This window comes from Cnephaeus nilssonii, assembly GCF_951640355.1.
Source record: "Cnephaeus nilssonii genome assembly, chromosome: 2".
Taxonomy (NCBI): Eukaryota; Metazoa; Chordata; class Mammalia; order Chiroptera; family Vespertilionidae; genus Cnephaeus; species Cnephaeus nilssonii.
In genome coordinates, this window is record NC_137073.1 from 12693321 (window position 1) to 12711412 (window position 18092).

At 49.0% G+C, this 18092-nt stretch overlaps 1 protein-coding gene across 2 annotated transcripts in view; it reads right to left on the reverse strand.

Moving 5' to 3' along the window:
- AXIN1 (axin 1) overlaps positions 1–18092 on the reverse strand; it is a 90081-nt gene that overhangs the window by 5070 nt on the left and 66919 nt on the right. For both annotated transcript variants that reach the window (XM_079790626.1, XM_079790627.1), the window contains exons 4-8: positions 14903–14999; positions 9025–9162; positions 3768–4297; positions 2978–3148; positions 810–1055 (exon numbers count right to left, since the gene is read on the reverse strand). In XM_079790626.1, the coding sequence (XP_079646752.1) occupies positions 810–1055; positions 2978–3148; positions 3768–4297; positions 9025–9162; positions 14903–14999 (1182 nt within the window). The remainder of the gene's footprint in view (positions 1–809; positions 1056–2977; positions 3149–3767; positions 4298–9024; positions 9163–14902; positions 15000–18092) is intronic.

Sequence of the window (18092 nt, forward strand, 5' to 3'; positions counted from 1 at the left end):
GGGCAAGGGGAACCAGTAACATCTGAGGAAACAGTGGCCGTGATGCCAGGCCCTGGTGAAAACTACAGAGTCCAGGCACCTCAGGAACCATCATCGCCTAGAGATTCCAATGAACCGGCATGTCTGTGAAAAGTGACCTCAAGGCCCAGCTGAAAGGGTGAGGGAAGCCACACTCCTGCCTGGAGAGATCTGTCACTCAAAAGAGGTAGTCCCCTTCTTCCCTCGAAAAGAGAACAGGGCCTGGCCTAAGGCCATAGAGGCAGCAGGCTGAGCCACTCTGCCCCCTGAAAGCCAGAGAGGGAACAGTGAGGAGTGGCTGTGGGGCCTGGGGTCTCTCCAGAAGAGATTTATACTGGCACATATTTTAGCACTGTTTACTACTCTACCTGCAAATGGCATGGGTTAAGGCTCCTGATTAGAGGCAGCCAGGACCCACTGGGACCAACACCCCTGAGCTGAGCCTGCAGAGCAACCAGTGGTGACCTGTGTGACCTCCAGCAGTTCCATGCCACTAAGGGGACCCCACAGCCTCCCATAAAGACCCAGGGTGAGTGCAAGCTCAGAGCACAGGAGGCGTGATCAGGAGACAGACATCCTCTCCTCCCCAGGACAGTGCAATGACCATCTGCCTCCAGCAGGGCCGTGTGGAAGAAATTGGAAGGAAAAACCCAGTACTGCTGGTGGGCACCCAGTGTGGCTCTATGTATGGACCTCAGGCCCCAGGGAGCTCCACCCCAAAGCATAGATAGCCACAGCACCTGGAGGGACCCTGAAAGGTTCAAGCCCTGCTCTCCTCGATGGCCCTGTACCTCTGCTTTGAGGGCAACTTGCTGGCTCTCTTCTCTTCTTCCTCCAGACGCCTGCGGGCCTCCTCCAGCTGGGTCAGGGGGTTGGGGGCCGGGTTGGGTGGCATTGTGGGGTCTTGAATGAAGAGATGAGAGGGCTGGACAGAGTTCCGAAGCTGAGCGCTGACCCAAGGGTGCACAGCCCCAGGACGCTCAATGGACAAGGGCCTGGAGCTCTCATGAATCTGCTGCTTCTTCGCCCCAGAAGACCTTTGAGAGCGAGAACAGACGGGGCAGAACGTGAAACTTCGGGCCCTAGACAGGCATCTGGAGCTGGGCAGGAGCCAGCAGCATAGGCTGAGCTTAGCACTGATCCCTGGATGCCTGGGCCAGGAATGCCCTGTGATACTGGCCATTGGAAGCCAGGTGAAGCAATTTCCTCCTAAACTACATGACACAAACATTCCTTTCTTGCACACTTTTTTTTTGTAACTCATTTTTAACAGCTTTATTGAATATATAAATCAATCCTATACAAAGACTTCCTATAAAAAAGGTTTTGGTATTTAATGTTCTTTGTGAAAAACCTGAAATATGTAGGAAAGTCAAAGAAAAAAATATTAATAATCCATAATTTAGAAATAGCCACTCAGAATATTGATCTATTTCCTTCCCCATTAAAAAATACTGAACACACTTGGCATAATTCTAAACATAATTTTCCTCTCGATGTGGTATCATGCCTTTCTCTTTGTTGTTTAACATGGAGAATGTGCTTTACACCCGTGCAACACGCCATCATTCCACCACCTGATGGGATTCCAGTGAAAACATCAGCTTCTTGCATCTCCAGGAGCAAAGATGAGGGAACCCAAGACGGCCCCCTTGGAAGTGGGCTGGCCCAATGCTCTCATGACACCAGAACTGCCCAATGAAAGATACCCCGGGGAGGTGGGCTCCTCCTCCTAAAAAACCCCACAAGGCTAGCCACAGGGAGACCTCTGCCCCCCTCCCCACTTCCCAACCTCCTACACCCCCATCTTCTCAACCCTTTTAACTCCCCACCCCTCACTTCCCATATCCCACCCCTTCCTTTCCTTGCCACCCATGCCCCCAGCCCACCTGCCTTATGTAAGAATTCCTGGGAGGCCAGTGAGGGCCTGGTGGGGACACTGAAGGCCATAATTTAAAACAGCCCATCGGACTGATGGCAGGAGCCTCTAGAACCTGGGAGGCTATTTCTAGATGTACCTCTTAACTCTTCAGCCATAGAAGTCCTTCTTTTGGGGTGGGAGGACTGGCCGGGACAGACCCATTCCTTCTATAAACCCATAAGGAAGAAATTCAGAGAAGCTGGGAATTGAACCCACTCCAACCAGAGCAGGAGAGGGGCTCCTGGAGAGGCCCCTCACTAGGACAGGCTTTGTGGCTGTAACGAGGTCTGGACACTGGTGGGGGGGCTCATTCTCAAGGTCAGGCTCACCTGCCTCACACATATATTCAGTCCCCTCTAACCATGGCCAAAGAATGCTGAGGGTCAGGGAAATCTGAGAGTGAGGAAGGAGGGGATGGCCCACCCACTGAAGGACAGATGCCACCAGCCCCAGGGCCCCTGGGTGTCACCCACCTCTGGCCTAGTCCCATCCTAAGCCAGCCCTGTCCACCTTAGGATGGACTAGCCCCGTGGGGTAATCTAGAGCTCAGAGGGATGCACACTAAACAAGAACCTCCTCCCACCCACTGCTGAGGGTATGATCAGGTATAAACAGAAGGCTTCTGCTGAAGCTCCAGCTGAAGTAAAGGTCAGGTATCTGCCTCACTTCCCTGATGCCTTAGGTCATTCTCATGTGGAGGTGTCATTTGTGAAAGCAGCTATGCTCCTCAGTGTGGGACAGCAGCGAGAGGCAGGGTGACTTCAGACTGACCTCACCAGTGAGCACTCCTGCCCAGGACACTGAAGCTGCATCCAGGACCTCACCCCATCACAGGTCCATGCAGGGCAGGCGTCAACGAGTTTATGTTGTGAGAGCTCGAACCAGATGCCTTTGAATAACTGCTTCCATTGTACATGGTTTGCAGTAAGACGGCAGGTGGGGCTATGCCACTCTGGACACTGGTAAAGCAGCTCTAGAGGGTCGCCAGCCAGTTTGCATTCCTGTGCCCACACCCCCAGGACACAAGCTGCTGCTTACCCGTGGCCAGCCTTCCGGTGCCTGCTGATCTCCTTCTCCCCCTCAATGATCCACTGCATGATCTTCTGGTTCTTCTCTGCGTCCTCTGAAGGGCCTGGCACCTCAGTACTGGCACTCTTCCCTGACTCAGCCTTCTTGGCATTTCTTTTGGAGGTTGTGCCCGCCTTCCCACTGCAAAAGCAAGACCTGGGAGTCACCCACTGACTTTACTTACCTCTGCTTAACCCTGTATGGCTCCCTGAACATGGAGGCCTCAACAAAGTGGCGTGTTCTCGCAGCCTCCGCCCCGGCTCTGTGGGGTTATTGGGGTTTGTTTCAGGCGACTCCATGGCAAGAAGTGAAGGAAGGCAGCATTGGCTGGGAGAGCTGGAGCCAAAGATCAGATGTAGCACTTGCCTGTGTCCTCCCAGGCCAGGTCACCTGCCTGGTGGAGACATCCAGGGCCCGGCCACGCCTCCTCATCCAGACACCTCGCTCTAAAATGGATCTTTATCTAACCACACTTCACAGCTGGAGCCCTGGCTGGACCAACGTCCCAGGCAGAACCTGGTGCCTATCTCTACCTGGCACCTGAGCTCTTGGCCATGACACGCCTGCAGTCTCTGCAGCTGACCTTGGTTTAAAGACTTCTAAAGGAGAATTCTTGTCTAGAAAATCAGAACAGAATCCACAGGAGCCACAGTCTCTCATTGTGACCCCTTTCTCCCTGGGAAGGTAATGGACACAAGCCCAAGGACAGAATCCACAGCCCCAATCTCAAAGCATGGCTCTGGCCACCCCATTCACTCACCTGTAGGCCAGGCTGTCGTTGGCATTGGGGGTGGTGCCCACACTCTCCAAGTGGCTTCGGGTCTTGGCTGTGTGACTGTGCAGCTCCGGGCCCCATGCAAAGCTGCTCTGGACCCGGCGGATGGCCTCGGCCTCAGCCTGTTCCTTGGGCCTGGCCACACCGTGGTGGCTGTGGTGGTGGCTGTGCCTATGAAGATGCAGGCCAGCCGCCTCTAGCTTTGCCCCCAATTTGGGCACGTGCTTACTGTGCCCCAGGGTTGTGCCCCCCAGCACTCCTGACATCTTGGGCATGTGTCCACTGTCAGGGGAGCGGTGGCCAGGCCCGGGCGACTGGCAGCCTGGAGTCCTCATGACCCGCTGCACATGTTCGTCCAGGATGCTCTCGGGGTTCTCCTCATGTGCATCCCGCAGCCCTGTGCAGCCTACATCCGTGTAGCGGGGTGGGAAGTTGTGCCAGGCTGGGGCCAAAGGCAGCTTATGACTGGCCCCTGGGGGGGCAGAGGACACATCGCCATCCTCCCCTTCTTCCTCCTGTAGAGACAAGGTCACATGTCATCTCTCAGCACCTGCTGCACCAAGGAAACCTCACACTTTGGGAAATAAACAAATAACAAACAACCAAAAAAAAAAAAAAATCCCCAAACCACAAAGCCTGTCAATGCCGAGTCCTGGGGGTCAGGAGCCCTGAGCCCAGGATGAGGCAGGGCCAAGGGAAGTGCCGGACTTCCAAGCAACTTTTCTGTCCCTGCGGATTCCTGAACAAACTCAGCCAGGCTCTCAGCAGGCTATGCTGCAGGACGGGGCGCAGACAGGACGAGAGAGAGCTATGCTCACCCACAAGTGTGCAAGGGCATGCAACTGCCACACCCCAATGATTCAGGGAACACAACACCACTGCTGGTTCAGACCACAGAGCAACCTCCGCACTGGTTTAGTTTTCTTTTATGCTTCTCAATAAAGATTTTTGTTCTCTTTCAGTGAAATTTTCCTATTCCTCAATTTATATTGCCATGTTTTCAAAGGCCTTTTTACAGAAGAGCTCTTTTTTTTATCTTGTTATGTGTTTCTTGATAAATTCTCACATTAACTGAATTTTATTCAATTCTCTAGAAGTTAATATAACCATTACTGTAAGAGAAGCATTTTATCACCTTAATTTCAAAAAATACATATTTATTTTCTCATTTTATTAAATTGTCCAAACCAGAATAATGTTCAGTAAATTTGGTAATAATTGAAAAGAAAGTGGAACTAAGCTAAACCTGTACTTTAATATAAAAAGATCTCCAAAAGCTTACCACAAAATTTCACACTAATGCAAAAGTATCTAAATGTCATTAGAGCAGGCTCAGGGTAGAATGGCACTGCAGAGGACAAAGTACAAGAGAAGGGACCTAATAGATGGAGGGTGAATGCACACTCCCCCTTCCCCCCACTGGACACAGCTTGGAGCCACCTCAGCAGAGACTTGGACCCCTGGACTCCCATCCCGTGTCCCCATCCCAATCCCTTTGCTGTGCAGGGCTAAGGGACCAGGAGACTTTCTACTGGGGGTCTTCCCAGGGCACTGAAAGTATTAAAGCCATTTATCCCCTAAAGCAGCAGCAAGCAAGAGGAAACCTCTGAATTCCTGAGAGGTGAGGGGGTGTAAACCTTCAGCTGAGATCCATTTTTTCTTAGTAGTTCTGCATATGTAAGATTCAATTTTACAGTTTGGAAATGTTACAGATTTACCTAACTGTTCAGCTAATAGTTTTCATTTTCTTCTTTGCTTATCTTTTCAAAATTTTATAGTAAAAGTTATTTAAAAATTGTGTAGTTATCCCTTTTAAAAAAAGGACTATTATTTATAGCATGATTTATTTAGATTACAAATTGCACATGATAACAGACTGCACTGACAGCTGCTGGGCAGTGTGCCACAACCGAGGACTAAGGGACACCTGTGGGAGCAAACTTGCTGGAGCAGCTTCGGGCGGAGCACATGACCTAGAGTCCGTGCACCCACTTCTGAAGGCCACTGTAGGCCACTGCATGTAGTAAGCCCACCTGAGCTTGAGGCCATGTGCCTGCCGATTAGTTCCTAAACTGACAATGGAGACATACAAAAGGCTGTTCATTTGAACATTTCTGTTAAAGAACACCACTGGGTGTTGGCACCTGGGTCCAACCCCTGTCCTGAGAGCTGGTGGTGGTTCCAGACACAGCCGCCTTGCACCTGCCAGGGACCCCACAGAGAGTCAGACATCAGAAAAACACACAGAATACCCACAGCCACAGCTGCCTTCACAATGTCTCGCCCAAAATGTTCACCTGCTGAGTACACAAGCACACACAGCCACTGAGCCAAACTAAAAACTTGACAGAACAGCCCTAGCTGGTTTGGCTCAGTGGATAGAGCATCAGCCTGTGAACTGAAGGGTCCCGGGTTCGATTCCAGCCAAGGGCACATGCCTGGGTTGCAGGCTCAATCCCCAGTAGGGGATGTGCAGGAGGCAGCTGATCAATGATTCTCTCTCATCATTGATGTTTCTATCTCTCTCTCCCTCTCCTTTCCTCTCTGAAATCAATAAAGAAATATATTTAAAAAAATAAAAAATAAAAAAAATAAAAACTTGACAGAACAATTATAATAACTCAATTCTATAGTAAAAAGGTGGTAAATTCTTCCTTTCTTAGACTCCATTTAAGAAACATTACATACATTATTTAATGAACACATTTGTTTTAAGAGTTGTTAACTATGACATGTTCAGGGGTCCCTCACACAAAGAGAGCTGATGCCCATTGAAACACTGTGCTACACAAATGAAGACACCAGCTTTGCCACAACATGCAAATTGGGATTTAGCTCCTTCTAAAATATTCCATACTTCATGGTGACTCTGTTCCCTGCATTTATTTGTTCAGAGAAGGCTATTAAAATGCTGAAACTATGCTCCTAACTATTCCTTCAACTACTCAATAAGGCTCTGATGGACACTAAGAGCTGGCCTCAGTAAGTGCACACTCAGTGTCCCTGGCTCCACTAGACGGCCTGTCTCTGACTGGCTCCTGAGCGCCTCTCCCTCTAGGTCAGTGGTCGGTAAACTCATTAGTCAACAGAGCCAAATAGCAACAGTACAACGACTGAAATTTCTTTTGAGAGCCAAAATTTTTAAACTTAAACTTCTTCTAACGCCACTTCTTCAAAATAGACTCGCCCAGGCCGTGGTATTTTGTGGAAGAGCCACACTCAAGGGGCCAAAAGCCGCATGTGGCTCGCGAGCCGCAGTTTGCCGACCACAGCTCTAGGTCAAAGAAGTCTCACCCTTGCCCTCACACGAGAAGCCAGCATGGCGGGTGCCCTGCTGAGGGACCTTGGACAGATCACTGAATGTGGGAACGGTGGGGAGGACAGCTGGCACCTGCTCTGCCAGAGTGAGGGTCACCCAATCACCATGAGGGGAGGAGGAAAGAATGCTGGTACGAAAAATTTATTTGTGCATGTGCATGAGCGCTTAAACATACTTCCATGCAAATTCCTTCCTGGAAGTCACCACTGTCTGGCTATTTATCTTACTCTCAGGTTTGCCTTCCTGGTACCACGTTCATATCAGAAAATGAACCTCAGGTTCTAATATGCTATTTGAAAACTACCTGATGTCTTGATGTGGGGAAAGATGGGAGCCATGCCCTTCGGCTGGAAGCTGAGCATCATGTAAAGAAGCTCTGGAACCCAGGATCATAGCTGCAAGGCACAGCCAGCAGGATTCCCTATGTGCAGTGCCGGGGGCGGGGGGAGGGGGCAGGAAAGGAATCGTCAGCTGTGACCCTCTGCTCTGCCCCACGTCTACCCTTATGGCAGTGTCTCCAGCTTCAGGCACACAGAACTCATCTGGGGACATGTAAAGAGAGAGAGTAAACCCCTCCCAAGGGGTTCTGATGGGGTCTGAGGAGGGCTCATGTACTGTATTTTAAATAGGAATATTAGGTGATCGGGTAGTAAAATAATTCCTTCAAGAAACATCACATTTTTGAGTTTCAGGTATTGAGCATAAAATATTGAGAAAAGAATGGAAGACAATCACTTACTTGGTGGTGACCATTAACCTCCAGCAGGTAATTCCTACCTGCTGAGAGACAAGCAAAAGCCTGTCTACCAGTGACATGGAAGCTCACGGCATTCAGGGGGGACTGGGTTCAGTGAATAAAGTTCAACAGCTAGGAAGTACAAGGGGCACAGGGAAGGCCTCACTCCAGGGGCACGCTTGTTACTGATGTCCCAGCACTGACGTCCATGAATGTGTATGGAAATGAATTTATAAAATGACACCCAGGACAACAAAAGCAAGGTATCTCTTCAGTAGTTATGGGCAGAACAATATTTAAGCAAATGAATTACAAATATTACAAAATTCTTAGCATTCAACATTTCATCCAGTGAGGTTACAGGTCAGTAGACAAGATAAACAGAAGCCTACATCCAAACCTAAAGCCATTCTGTGCTCTGAGGTGACAGGTGGGAGCTGCGGGCCCTTCCTGCCACATGCCTGCTCTGCTCTGCTCAGATGCATGTGGCCCAGGACCCAGAGGTGCTTGAGGGGCCTCCATCCACCAGCACTCAAGGGAAATTTCAGCTCCACATGCCAAGGGGGCCTGTGGGTGCGGGGGACGTGGCCAGCAAGGCACGTGTGCTCACGCATAGGGTCAGTTGTCTGGCATGGAGGGCCTTGGTAGAGGGGAATGAGCCTGGGGCACCAAGAGAAGGACAGCAGGAAGGGAACTGGTCCTGGGGTGAAAGGAGAGGCTGGTTAGTCTGCACTTTGGACATGTCCTGTGCCAAATCTCCCTGAGTTGAGCTGTGCGGTGCCTACTTTGGGGACGACAGCTGGGAGCTGTCTTGGCTTCCCTCTTAACTCTCTTCTCACAAGCAGGTGGAAAAAATACCCCAACCCTGGCAACCAAGGCCACGGCTCTGACACCTACTGGGTCACTCCCCAGGCCCACATTCAGGGCCCAGCCATAAGGACCTCTTCCCGGGGAGACAGCCCAGGCTGGGGACAAGGGGTGGGGGCTTTAGAGAGGGTAGATGCCATAGGAAAGCGTGCCGTGGCTAACCATCAGGACAGGTCAAAGCATGTCAGAAGCCAGTGTGCAGTTAAGTAGGGGGAAGGGGGCTCTGGGAAAACCTGGAGGGGGCCCCTAAGGGCCTGAAGCTGTAATAAAATAACTTGGAAACCACGTCTGCGTGGCCTCCCTGACTGAGGCCAACTCACCATCCGCACTCGCTTCAGTCGCTCCTCTAGCTTCTCCTCTGCCTCCCGAGTCCGCTGAACAGCCTCCAGGCGGTGGATGAGCTCCGCAGCGAACTTCTGGGGCTCCACGCGAATTTCCTTTGGTATTCGGTAAGTACGCTGCAAGGAGACACTGCTCATTAGTCGGCCAGGCACAGCTTTGTTTTTTGTTGTTTTTTAAAAAATATATTTTATTGATTTTTTACAGAGAGGAAGGGAGAGGGATAGAGAGTTAGAAACATCGATGAGAAAGAAACATCAATCAGCCGCCTCCTGCACACCTCCCACCGGGGATGTGCCCGTAATCACGGTACATGCCCTTGACCGGAATCGAACCTGGGACCTTTCAGACCACAGGCTGATGCTCTATCCATTGAGCCAAACCGGTTAGGGCCCAGGCACAGCTTTTTTTTTTTTTTTTTAATATATTTTATTGGTTTCTTACAGAGAGGAAAGAAGAGAGATAGAAAGTTAGAAACATTGATGAGAGAGAAGCATTGATTCAGCTGCCTCCTGCACACCCCCCACTGGGGATGTGACCGCAACCAAGGTACATGCCCTTGACTGGAATCGAACCTGGGACCCTCCAGTCCGCAGGCCAACGCTCTATCCACTGAGCCATACCAGTTAGGGCTCAGGCACAGCTTTGAACTACTGTTCTCTCCACCAAGGTGGCACTCAAGCACTTTTGGGGTGGGAGAAAATAATGTTAACCTTTTGCACTCGGATGTCGAGTGTAACTCAACACGGTTAGCATTAGAATAAAGGAATCGAGAAAAAAAGCAAGCGAGTGCAAAGGGTTAAGTCTGAATTTTATTTTAAAGTGAGTGTTTACTTTCCCCCCTTTTACCTGGGAATTAATCTCCTCACTGCCCCCTATTCTTGTCAGACTAAATCTCTCCTTCTCCCAGTCCTGATCCAGGGGTGAGAATGGAGCACTGACTTCCACAGCCAAAGAATCAGAGACACTGAGCAGGGCAGAACTTGGTCTCCTGGGGTCAGGTTAGCAGGGCAGTGGTCAGCAAGGGACTGTGAGTGTGCCCTGAACAAAGGGCCTCCAAGACTGACCCAAAATAGGCCTTCTAATATCACTGGCCAGGAGCTGCAAAGACCACAGAGAAGGGAGAGAAGGGAGAGGCAGCCCACAGGCAGGACCTATCTGCTTGCTGCAGTGACCACCCTGCACACAAGAGGGCAGCAGCCTCTGGCGCTTAGATGTACGTGGACCAGGCTGTTGCAGGGATGGGGAACATAAAATTCATGGTACAGGAAAAAAAATCAGGGGGGAAAGGTAGGACTATGAAGGACTTCCCTTTTCAAGGAATATAATTCTGCAATGTATTTTATAGTAATACACTGTATAGCTTTTTTATTTTTATTTTTTTTGGGGGGTAGCTTTATTTTGAAGTAATGTCATATTTAAAACAGTTGCAGGAATAGCACAAGAGCTTCTGTCCCAGATTCCCTGACTGCTGACCTTTCTCTCACACTGTCATTCTCTCTCACACACACTTCTCTGAGCCAGTCAAAAACAAACTGCACATATGATGCCTGCCTACTCCTAAACACTTTAGAGTGTATTTAACATTAACCCAGAACATTCTTATACCTACAATAGGACAATTATTTAAAAAAAACACCAAAAACCCTGATATAATACTGTTACCTAGTTAGCACATCTTATTCCAATTTCACCAGCTGTCCCAATATAGCAAAACATGTTTTAAAAAATCTAAGCCACGGTCCTGGCCAGTTTTTCTCAGTGGTTAGAGCGTCAACCCGAGGACTGAAGGGCTGTGGGTTTGATTCGCAGTCAAGGACACATACCTCAGTTGCAGGTTCGATCCCCGCCCGTGAGTCAGGGCGTGAGCAGAAGCAACCAATCGATGTGTCTCTTTCACATCCATCTCTCCCTCTCACACCCCCAATCCTCCCTCCCTTCCACTTTCTCTAAAAAAAATCAGAGGAAGCCCTAGGTGGTTTGGCTCAGTGGATAGAGCATTGGCCTATGGACTGAAAGGTCCCAGGTTTTATTCTGGTCAAGGGCACACACCCGGGTTGTGGACTCGATCCCAGTGGGGGTGTGTGCAGGAGGCAGCCGATCAATGATTCTCTCTCATTACTGATTTTTCTTTTTCTTTTTTTAAATATGTATTTTATTGATTTTTTACAGAGAGGGAGGGAGAGGAATAGAGAGTTAGAAACATCGATGAGAGAGAAGCATCGATCAGCTGCCTCCTGCACACCCTCTACTGGGGATGTGCCCGCAACCAAGGTACATGCCCTTGACCGGAATCGAACCTGGGACCTTTCAGTCCGAAGGCCGACGCTATCCACTGAGCCAAACCGGTTTCGGCTCATTACTGATTTTTCTATCTCTTTCTCCCTCTCCCTTCCTCTCTGAAATCAATAAAAATATATTTTTTAAAAGTCAAGAGAAAAAAATATCGAGTGAGGATTAAAAAAAAAAAAATCTAAGCCACCAAGATATAAGGATGGGGAAGGTCTGGAGGGGCCTCAGATGAGGCAGGACAGGTGGAAGAAAGAGGTGGCCTGGGGACAGGGTGGATCTCTGACCTCTGTGGGTGAACAGTGGCTATTTAGAACCCTGGCCTTCAGACGTGGAACAAGGCAAAGAGAAAAGACTCATGGTGACAGCTAAAGCCTGAGTGGAGGTGGCGCCTCCAGCCTCTTGTTGGTGGGCTCTGGGCATAGTTCTCGACTTTGCCTACCTGTTTCTCATCTGCAAAACAGCAGTAAAGCCAACACCTAAAACCACAGAAAGTTTTAAGATGATAAGAAGATCATGTGAAGGGCTCAGAAACAAATGTCCATGTGTAAGGCTGATGCTGACCACGATGGATTCAGAGGTGGCCACAGGAACCTTTGAGGGGCCTGGAGAGGGTAAGAGGCTGAGGGCAAGCGAGCACAGGCGAAGGTTTCAGGGGTGGAAAAGTTGGTGTGTTGCCTGGCTGGTGTGGCTCAGTGGTTGAGTGCTGACCAGGAGGTCACGATTCAATTCCCAGGTGGGGCATACGCCCAGGTCTTGGCTCGATCCCCACTAGAGGGTGTGTAGGAGGCAGCCAATCAATGATTCTCTCATCATTGATGTTTCTCTCTCCCTCTCCCTTCCTTTCTGAAATCAATCAATCAATCAATCAATCAGTTTCTTAAAAAAAAAAGTTAGTGTGGAAGGTCTGGTGGTGCCCAATACTAAGCAGGGGTCTGTGCTGAAGTTGAGGAGACCTTACCCAAGAAGAAGGGCAAGTTGGGGTATCCAGTGCTTCTAGACGGTCCCGGGAAAAAAGTCAGGGAAAGAAGGTGGGCATGGATGGCAAGCCCCAGGGCACTGGGGACACTGTGGAAGGAGTGGGGTGTTTGAACAGACAACAGGCCAGTTCTTGTGCAATATGGCAACTTGGGCTGTGTGATGGCGACCTCCCTGGCAGGAGGCATTGGGGGCACAGGACCCTGCTCACTCTGCTCACAGGGGCAGTGTCCATCTGTCCCAACACTGATGACAGCATCTGACCCCTGACTCAGGAGGGCCTCACAGGTCCTCCCCAAAAATTGCTTTTCCCCCACTGTGAGCGGTTATTTGGAACAATGAAAATATCTTGTCCCTCATCAAACTCTCAATTCATTCATCATGTCAGCATGGATACATGGATTCCAACTTCACTGCCACTAACTCTGATGCTCCAGCTATCTAGCGCTTGGCCAGCAGGAGCCCCTTTAAGCGGCTCCTATGTGCCCCCACTCCCTTAATTTCTGGGACAGAAGATGCCCAGTCTCCTCTTCTGCACCCCCCACCCAGCCCTGGTCTTGAGTTTAAACGTCCACTAAGCAGAGCTGAGAAGACTCTTGCATCACCACAAGGCAAGGTGAACATGCCAAGGCTCAGGACCAGATTGCTCCAGATGACAGGAGTGAGGTTGGATGCTCCCCAAGTCACCTGCAGCGCACACACGCTTGTGTATGCGTGCACACACACATGTACACACACTCCACACACAGCATCTTCCACTCTTCCCTAAGCAGACACCATCAGTGCCCAGATTAGGCCAAATCTGTGCCAAGGGTTAGCTGGGAGGTGACAAAGTGCTTGACCATCATTTTCACAGAAGTAAGGACAAACCAACATCCTTTCTTCTCAACCATAAGCAATCATTTTTCTTATCTGGAAATTAAAATATTTGTAGACACTCTAATCAAGGAATCCTGATTAAGAGTGGATGTGTGGCCGAAACCGGTTTGGCTCAGTGGATAGAGCGTCGGCCTGCGGACTCAAGGGTCCCAGGTTCGATTCTGGTCAAGGGCATGTACCTTGGTTGCGGGCACATCCCCAGTAGGGGGTGTGCAAGAGGCAGCTGATCGATGTTTCTCTCTCATCGATGTTTCTAACTCTCTATCCCTCTCTCTTCCTCTCTGTAAAAAAGCAATCCTATCTAATAATAGACAAATATGCAAATTGACCGCACCTTTGCTACACCCAAGCCACGCCCACCAACCAAGCCACGCCCACCAACCAATCAGGACGGATATGCAAATCACCCCAACAAAGATGGTGGCTAATTTGCATATCAAGACAGGGTAGAAAGAAGCCAAGAGCTGCAGAAGGGAGCAAAGCTGTGGAGAAGCAAGCAAGCCAGGGGGAGGAGAAGGAAGGAGCGGAGGCGGGGCCGGGGGAGAAGGGAGGAGCGGAGGCGGGGCCGGGGGAGAAGGAAGGAGAGCGGGCTGGCGGAGAAGGCGGGGCAGGAGAGAAGGGAGGAGCGGAGGCGGGGCCAGGGGAGAAGGGAGGAGCGGAGGCGGGGCCGGGGAAGAAGGAAGGAGAGCGGGCTGGAGGGCGGGGGGGGGGGGGGGGGGAAACAGGGGCGCTGGCGGAGAATGTGGGGCGGGGGACAAGGGAGGAGAGCAGGCAGGGTGGGGTAGAGTGCAGCAGGAAACCCTATTGCAGGATTTTTCCTGCAACGGGAACGCTAGTAAAATATATTAAAAAAAAAAAAAAAAAAAAGAGTGGATGTGTGCTGTGATTCCAAGAAACAACCACTTTCCCTGCACAGAAACCACAAATGAGTGGCCTGTGTCGCTCTCAGATGCTGCAGGCACCAATGGGCTGGAGCTGCTACTCTAAGCTTTTCTTATCTTCCCCTAAAAGTCTTTCCCATTCAAAGTTATTGTGGCAAAATAAGAAAAGAGAATCACTCCATTCATCAATAAAGGAACTATGTGCAGGTGGAGACAGGCGGTGCCTGGCCACTTAGTGTTGGGCTCTGTGAATCCCCACAAGCAGAAGAACTGATGAACCACTTTTTATTTTTATCGAAAAGGTGAAGCTGAGGCAGCTTTGAAGTCAGAATGTCCACGTGGTAACGCTCACCATTCAGCCACAGAAAGGCTGATGCCTCTTTTTATCTTGAATAAGGCAGCGTTCACAATAACTCGGACCAAGAGGCACCCCCGCCAGGCTTTCTGACAGAGCAACAGCCAGGCCTGGGGATTGAGCTTTTGAGGGAGGCTTAGAGCTGCTCTCCCACCTCAAGGAGAAGCACCTAACTTGGCACAATGAGAAAAGGCCACATGGCAGACACGTAAGGGCAATCCCTTTATCTTCTGAACTGACCGTGTGGGCTGGGCCCTAAAAGCACCCCCTCCAGCCTGCAGAGTATGACCAAGTGTTGACCATGAGCTATATCTGGATGTAAGCTGAGCTCACAGAAAGTCAAGCAGGTGCCTTTCCCACTGGCCCTGGCCACAGCAGCCCAGTCAGAATGAGAAAAACAGGTGGGCACGGGTCTGAGAGGACTGGTGAGCCTCAAACTCAGGGACAGGAGGGTGAGAGCTGTGCGGTGGAACTTACGGGAATGTGAGGTAGAGGCACTCGCCCGTTGACCTGGACGCTCTCCTGCATCTCCCTGCGGTGCTGCTTACGGATCCTGTATGGTGGGATTCCATCCCTGCCAGAAGAAAGAGACAGCCTCGTGTGAGCGCACACAGAACAGCTCCACAAAGCATAGCTGTGCCGGCTTTACCATGGGCAGGGTCCATGTGGCCTGTTTTACTAAGGCCTGATAATTAAGAAAGGTTCTTACATTTTTAAAGGGGGGAAGGAATATGTGACAGAGACAGCATGTGGCCACAAAGCCTGAAATATTTGCTACTGGTTCTTTAAAAAAAACATTTGCTGCCCTAGCCGGTTTGGCTCAGTGGATAAAGCGGTGGCCTTCAGACGAAGAGTCCTAGGTTCAATTCCGGTCAAGGGCATGTACCTCGGTTGCAGGCTCAATCCCCAGCCCTGGTCAATTGAGGGCTGGGGATTGTGTCTCTCACATCAATGTGTCTCTCCCCCTCCTTTCCACTCTCTAAAAACAAACACACAAACAAAAAAAATTTGCTGACCCCTGCTTTATTGCCCAGATAGGATGCGATGTGCCTACCTGGGAGTGGACAGGAAACATTTGAGAGCTGCAAAATGGGCAGCCAAAACAATCTAGATCATAGTGAAAGATTTGCAAGGCTTCATTTTTCTACTTTCTTCCAGGGTAAATTGGTCAAGCAGTGTACTCTCTTTGAGGGATGCTCAAATTAGTTTTCTTGACATAGTTATGAAGATTTAACTTCTGAAGATTATGATAAAAAATGTCAAATTATATAGTCTTTAAGATAATTAAATGCCCTCACTCAAGACAGATGTCAGATTTAACACATAATTCACTGCATGTATACAATCCCTAAAAACTCTCCAGTCCTTTCCCTGCCATTTAAAAGCTACTCTGGGAAGCACAGTGGCTACCAGGAGCCAGCGTGTGAAAAGATGCGTGCCAAAGCAGGATGACTACCATGGCTTCTCTGGGTTCCTACTTCCTCTCTATTGAAGGAATCCAAGGTGGGCCTCCCTGCTCTCCAGGGTGCAGTGAATGTCTGTGACCCTGACTGCAGGGTGCTGTGAATGTCCTGACCCCCTCGACTACTTCCCAAGCACCGCCCACTGCCAGCACATCATGCTCTTCCTGTATGGTGGACGAAAACATGCAGCCAGGACAATTCTAACCCCACTTTAACTGCTGGATGGACTAGGGAAGTTGCCACCTTGCCCCTTGGTACCCAGGACACACTTAGTGTGTCTTGGCCAGCCCCACACCTACCAGCACAGCAGTTTCATGGGTAGGTAGGGCTGCAACATTCTCCCCAGAGCCCTGGTCTGGGTGGAAAAGGTGAGCTTTGGTTCAGAACAGGGCAGAGAGAGGCTGTGATGGTCTCTCCCTCCTATCACCGCCTCGATATCCCTGGCTACCAGTGATCCAGTGGGTGCAAGGGGAACTCAAGGGGGCAGATGTCAAGGAAAAAGTGAGTCGAATACATTTAAAATGTCTACATGCCCTCAGGTTTTATTCAGGTGTCCTGAGCAACCAACTTGTTTGTTTCTCATATACTTTAATGGGGCACTTAAAAATTCCATACTCCTCTATGGGGATTAGGCATTATCCTCAGACACCTATGTCCAAAATCCACAAACTACTAAGGTGTTCAGTCATTTTTGTCATGAGGTTAAAATACTAAGTGCAGTTGCCCCAACAACAATTTAATAAAACACACAATCCTGTATTTTTGCATCTAATATACATTCAAATATGTCATAATTTTACATTCCAAATTCTTGACTTTCCTACATTTCTGACTCATTATAAATCAAGATGAACAAAATATCAGGAGGAAAACATTTTTTAGTTTATTTATTTATTTATTTTAAAATATTCTTTTATTGATTTCAGAGAGGAAGGGGGAGGGAGAGAGATAGAAACATCAATGATGAGAATCATTAATCAGTTGCCTCCTGCACGTTCCCTAATGGGGATTGAACTCCCAACCCAGGCATGTGCCCTGATCAGGAATTGAACCATGACCTCCTGGTTCATAGTTCGACAATCAACCACTGAGCCATGCTGGTTGGGCCATTTTAAAATTTTTATATCTTCCCCTCAGCAAACATATTTTATTGGATAGAATTAAGATACTTTTCAAGGAAATTGAAAATTACCTAGGCAGATTAACTTTCATTTTAGTAACAGAGTATTGGGGAAGAGGAAAACCAGATGCTACAAATGCTATCCATCTTGTGCTTTCAGCAGTTGTGGACATCTGCAGGGCTGCAGCTGAATGTAACCGTTTTATGATATTTTACATTCATGGCAGGTACTGTTTGAAACCCCAATAATTTCAAGTAAGAAGTTGCTTAAAAACATGTCAACATTTTATCTTCAAGATTCAAAATAAAGGAGAATGAAATGGTCCATGAGAAATACCACATTCAGAAGTTCAACCTGAAGGGACAGATTCATCTAGCGATGTCACTACATGGTCATTGAAACGGAGAGAGCTCAAGACTTACAATGATGGGTGACTGGCTAAGTTTGGTTCAGAAACAGCTTATGATAACCTATCCTGTACACTAAAATTGAGATGTCAGAAAAATCCTTGAAGACAGGCAAATGATGGGCAGAGGACCTGAATAGACACTTCCCCAAAGAGGACATACAAATGGCCAATAGACATATGAAGATACTCAACATCACTAATCATCAGAAATGCAAATTAAAAGCACTATGAGATATCACCTCACACCTGTCAGAATGGCTATCATCAATAAGTCAACAAATAACATACTGTTTTCCATAGTGGCTGCACGAGGGAGAAAAGGGAACCCTCATGCAGCCACCATGAAAAACAGTATGGAAGGTCCTCAAAAATTTAAAATGGAACTGCCTTATGACCTAGCCATTCCAGTTCTGGGTATATATATATGAAGAAACCCCAAACACTAATTCAAAAGCATATATGCACCCCTACGTTCATAGCAGTATTATTCACAATAGCCAAGACAAGGAAGCAACCAGGTGCCCATAAATAGATGGATAAAAAAAGTTGTGATACGCCTTAGCCGGTTTGGCTCAGTGTATAGAGTGTTGGCCTGTGGACGCAAGGGTCCCAGGTTCGATTCCATTAAAGCGCACATGCCTGGGTTGCAGGCTCGGTCCCCAGTAGAGGGCGTG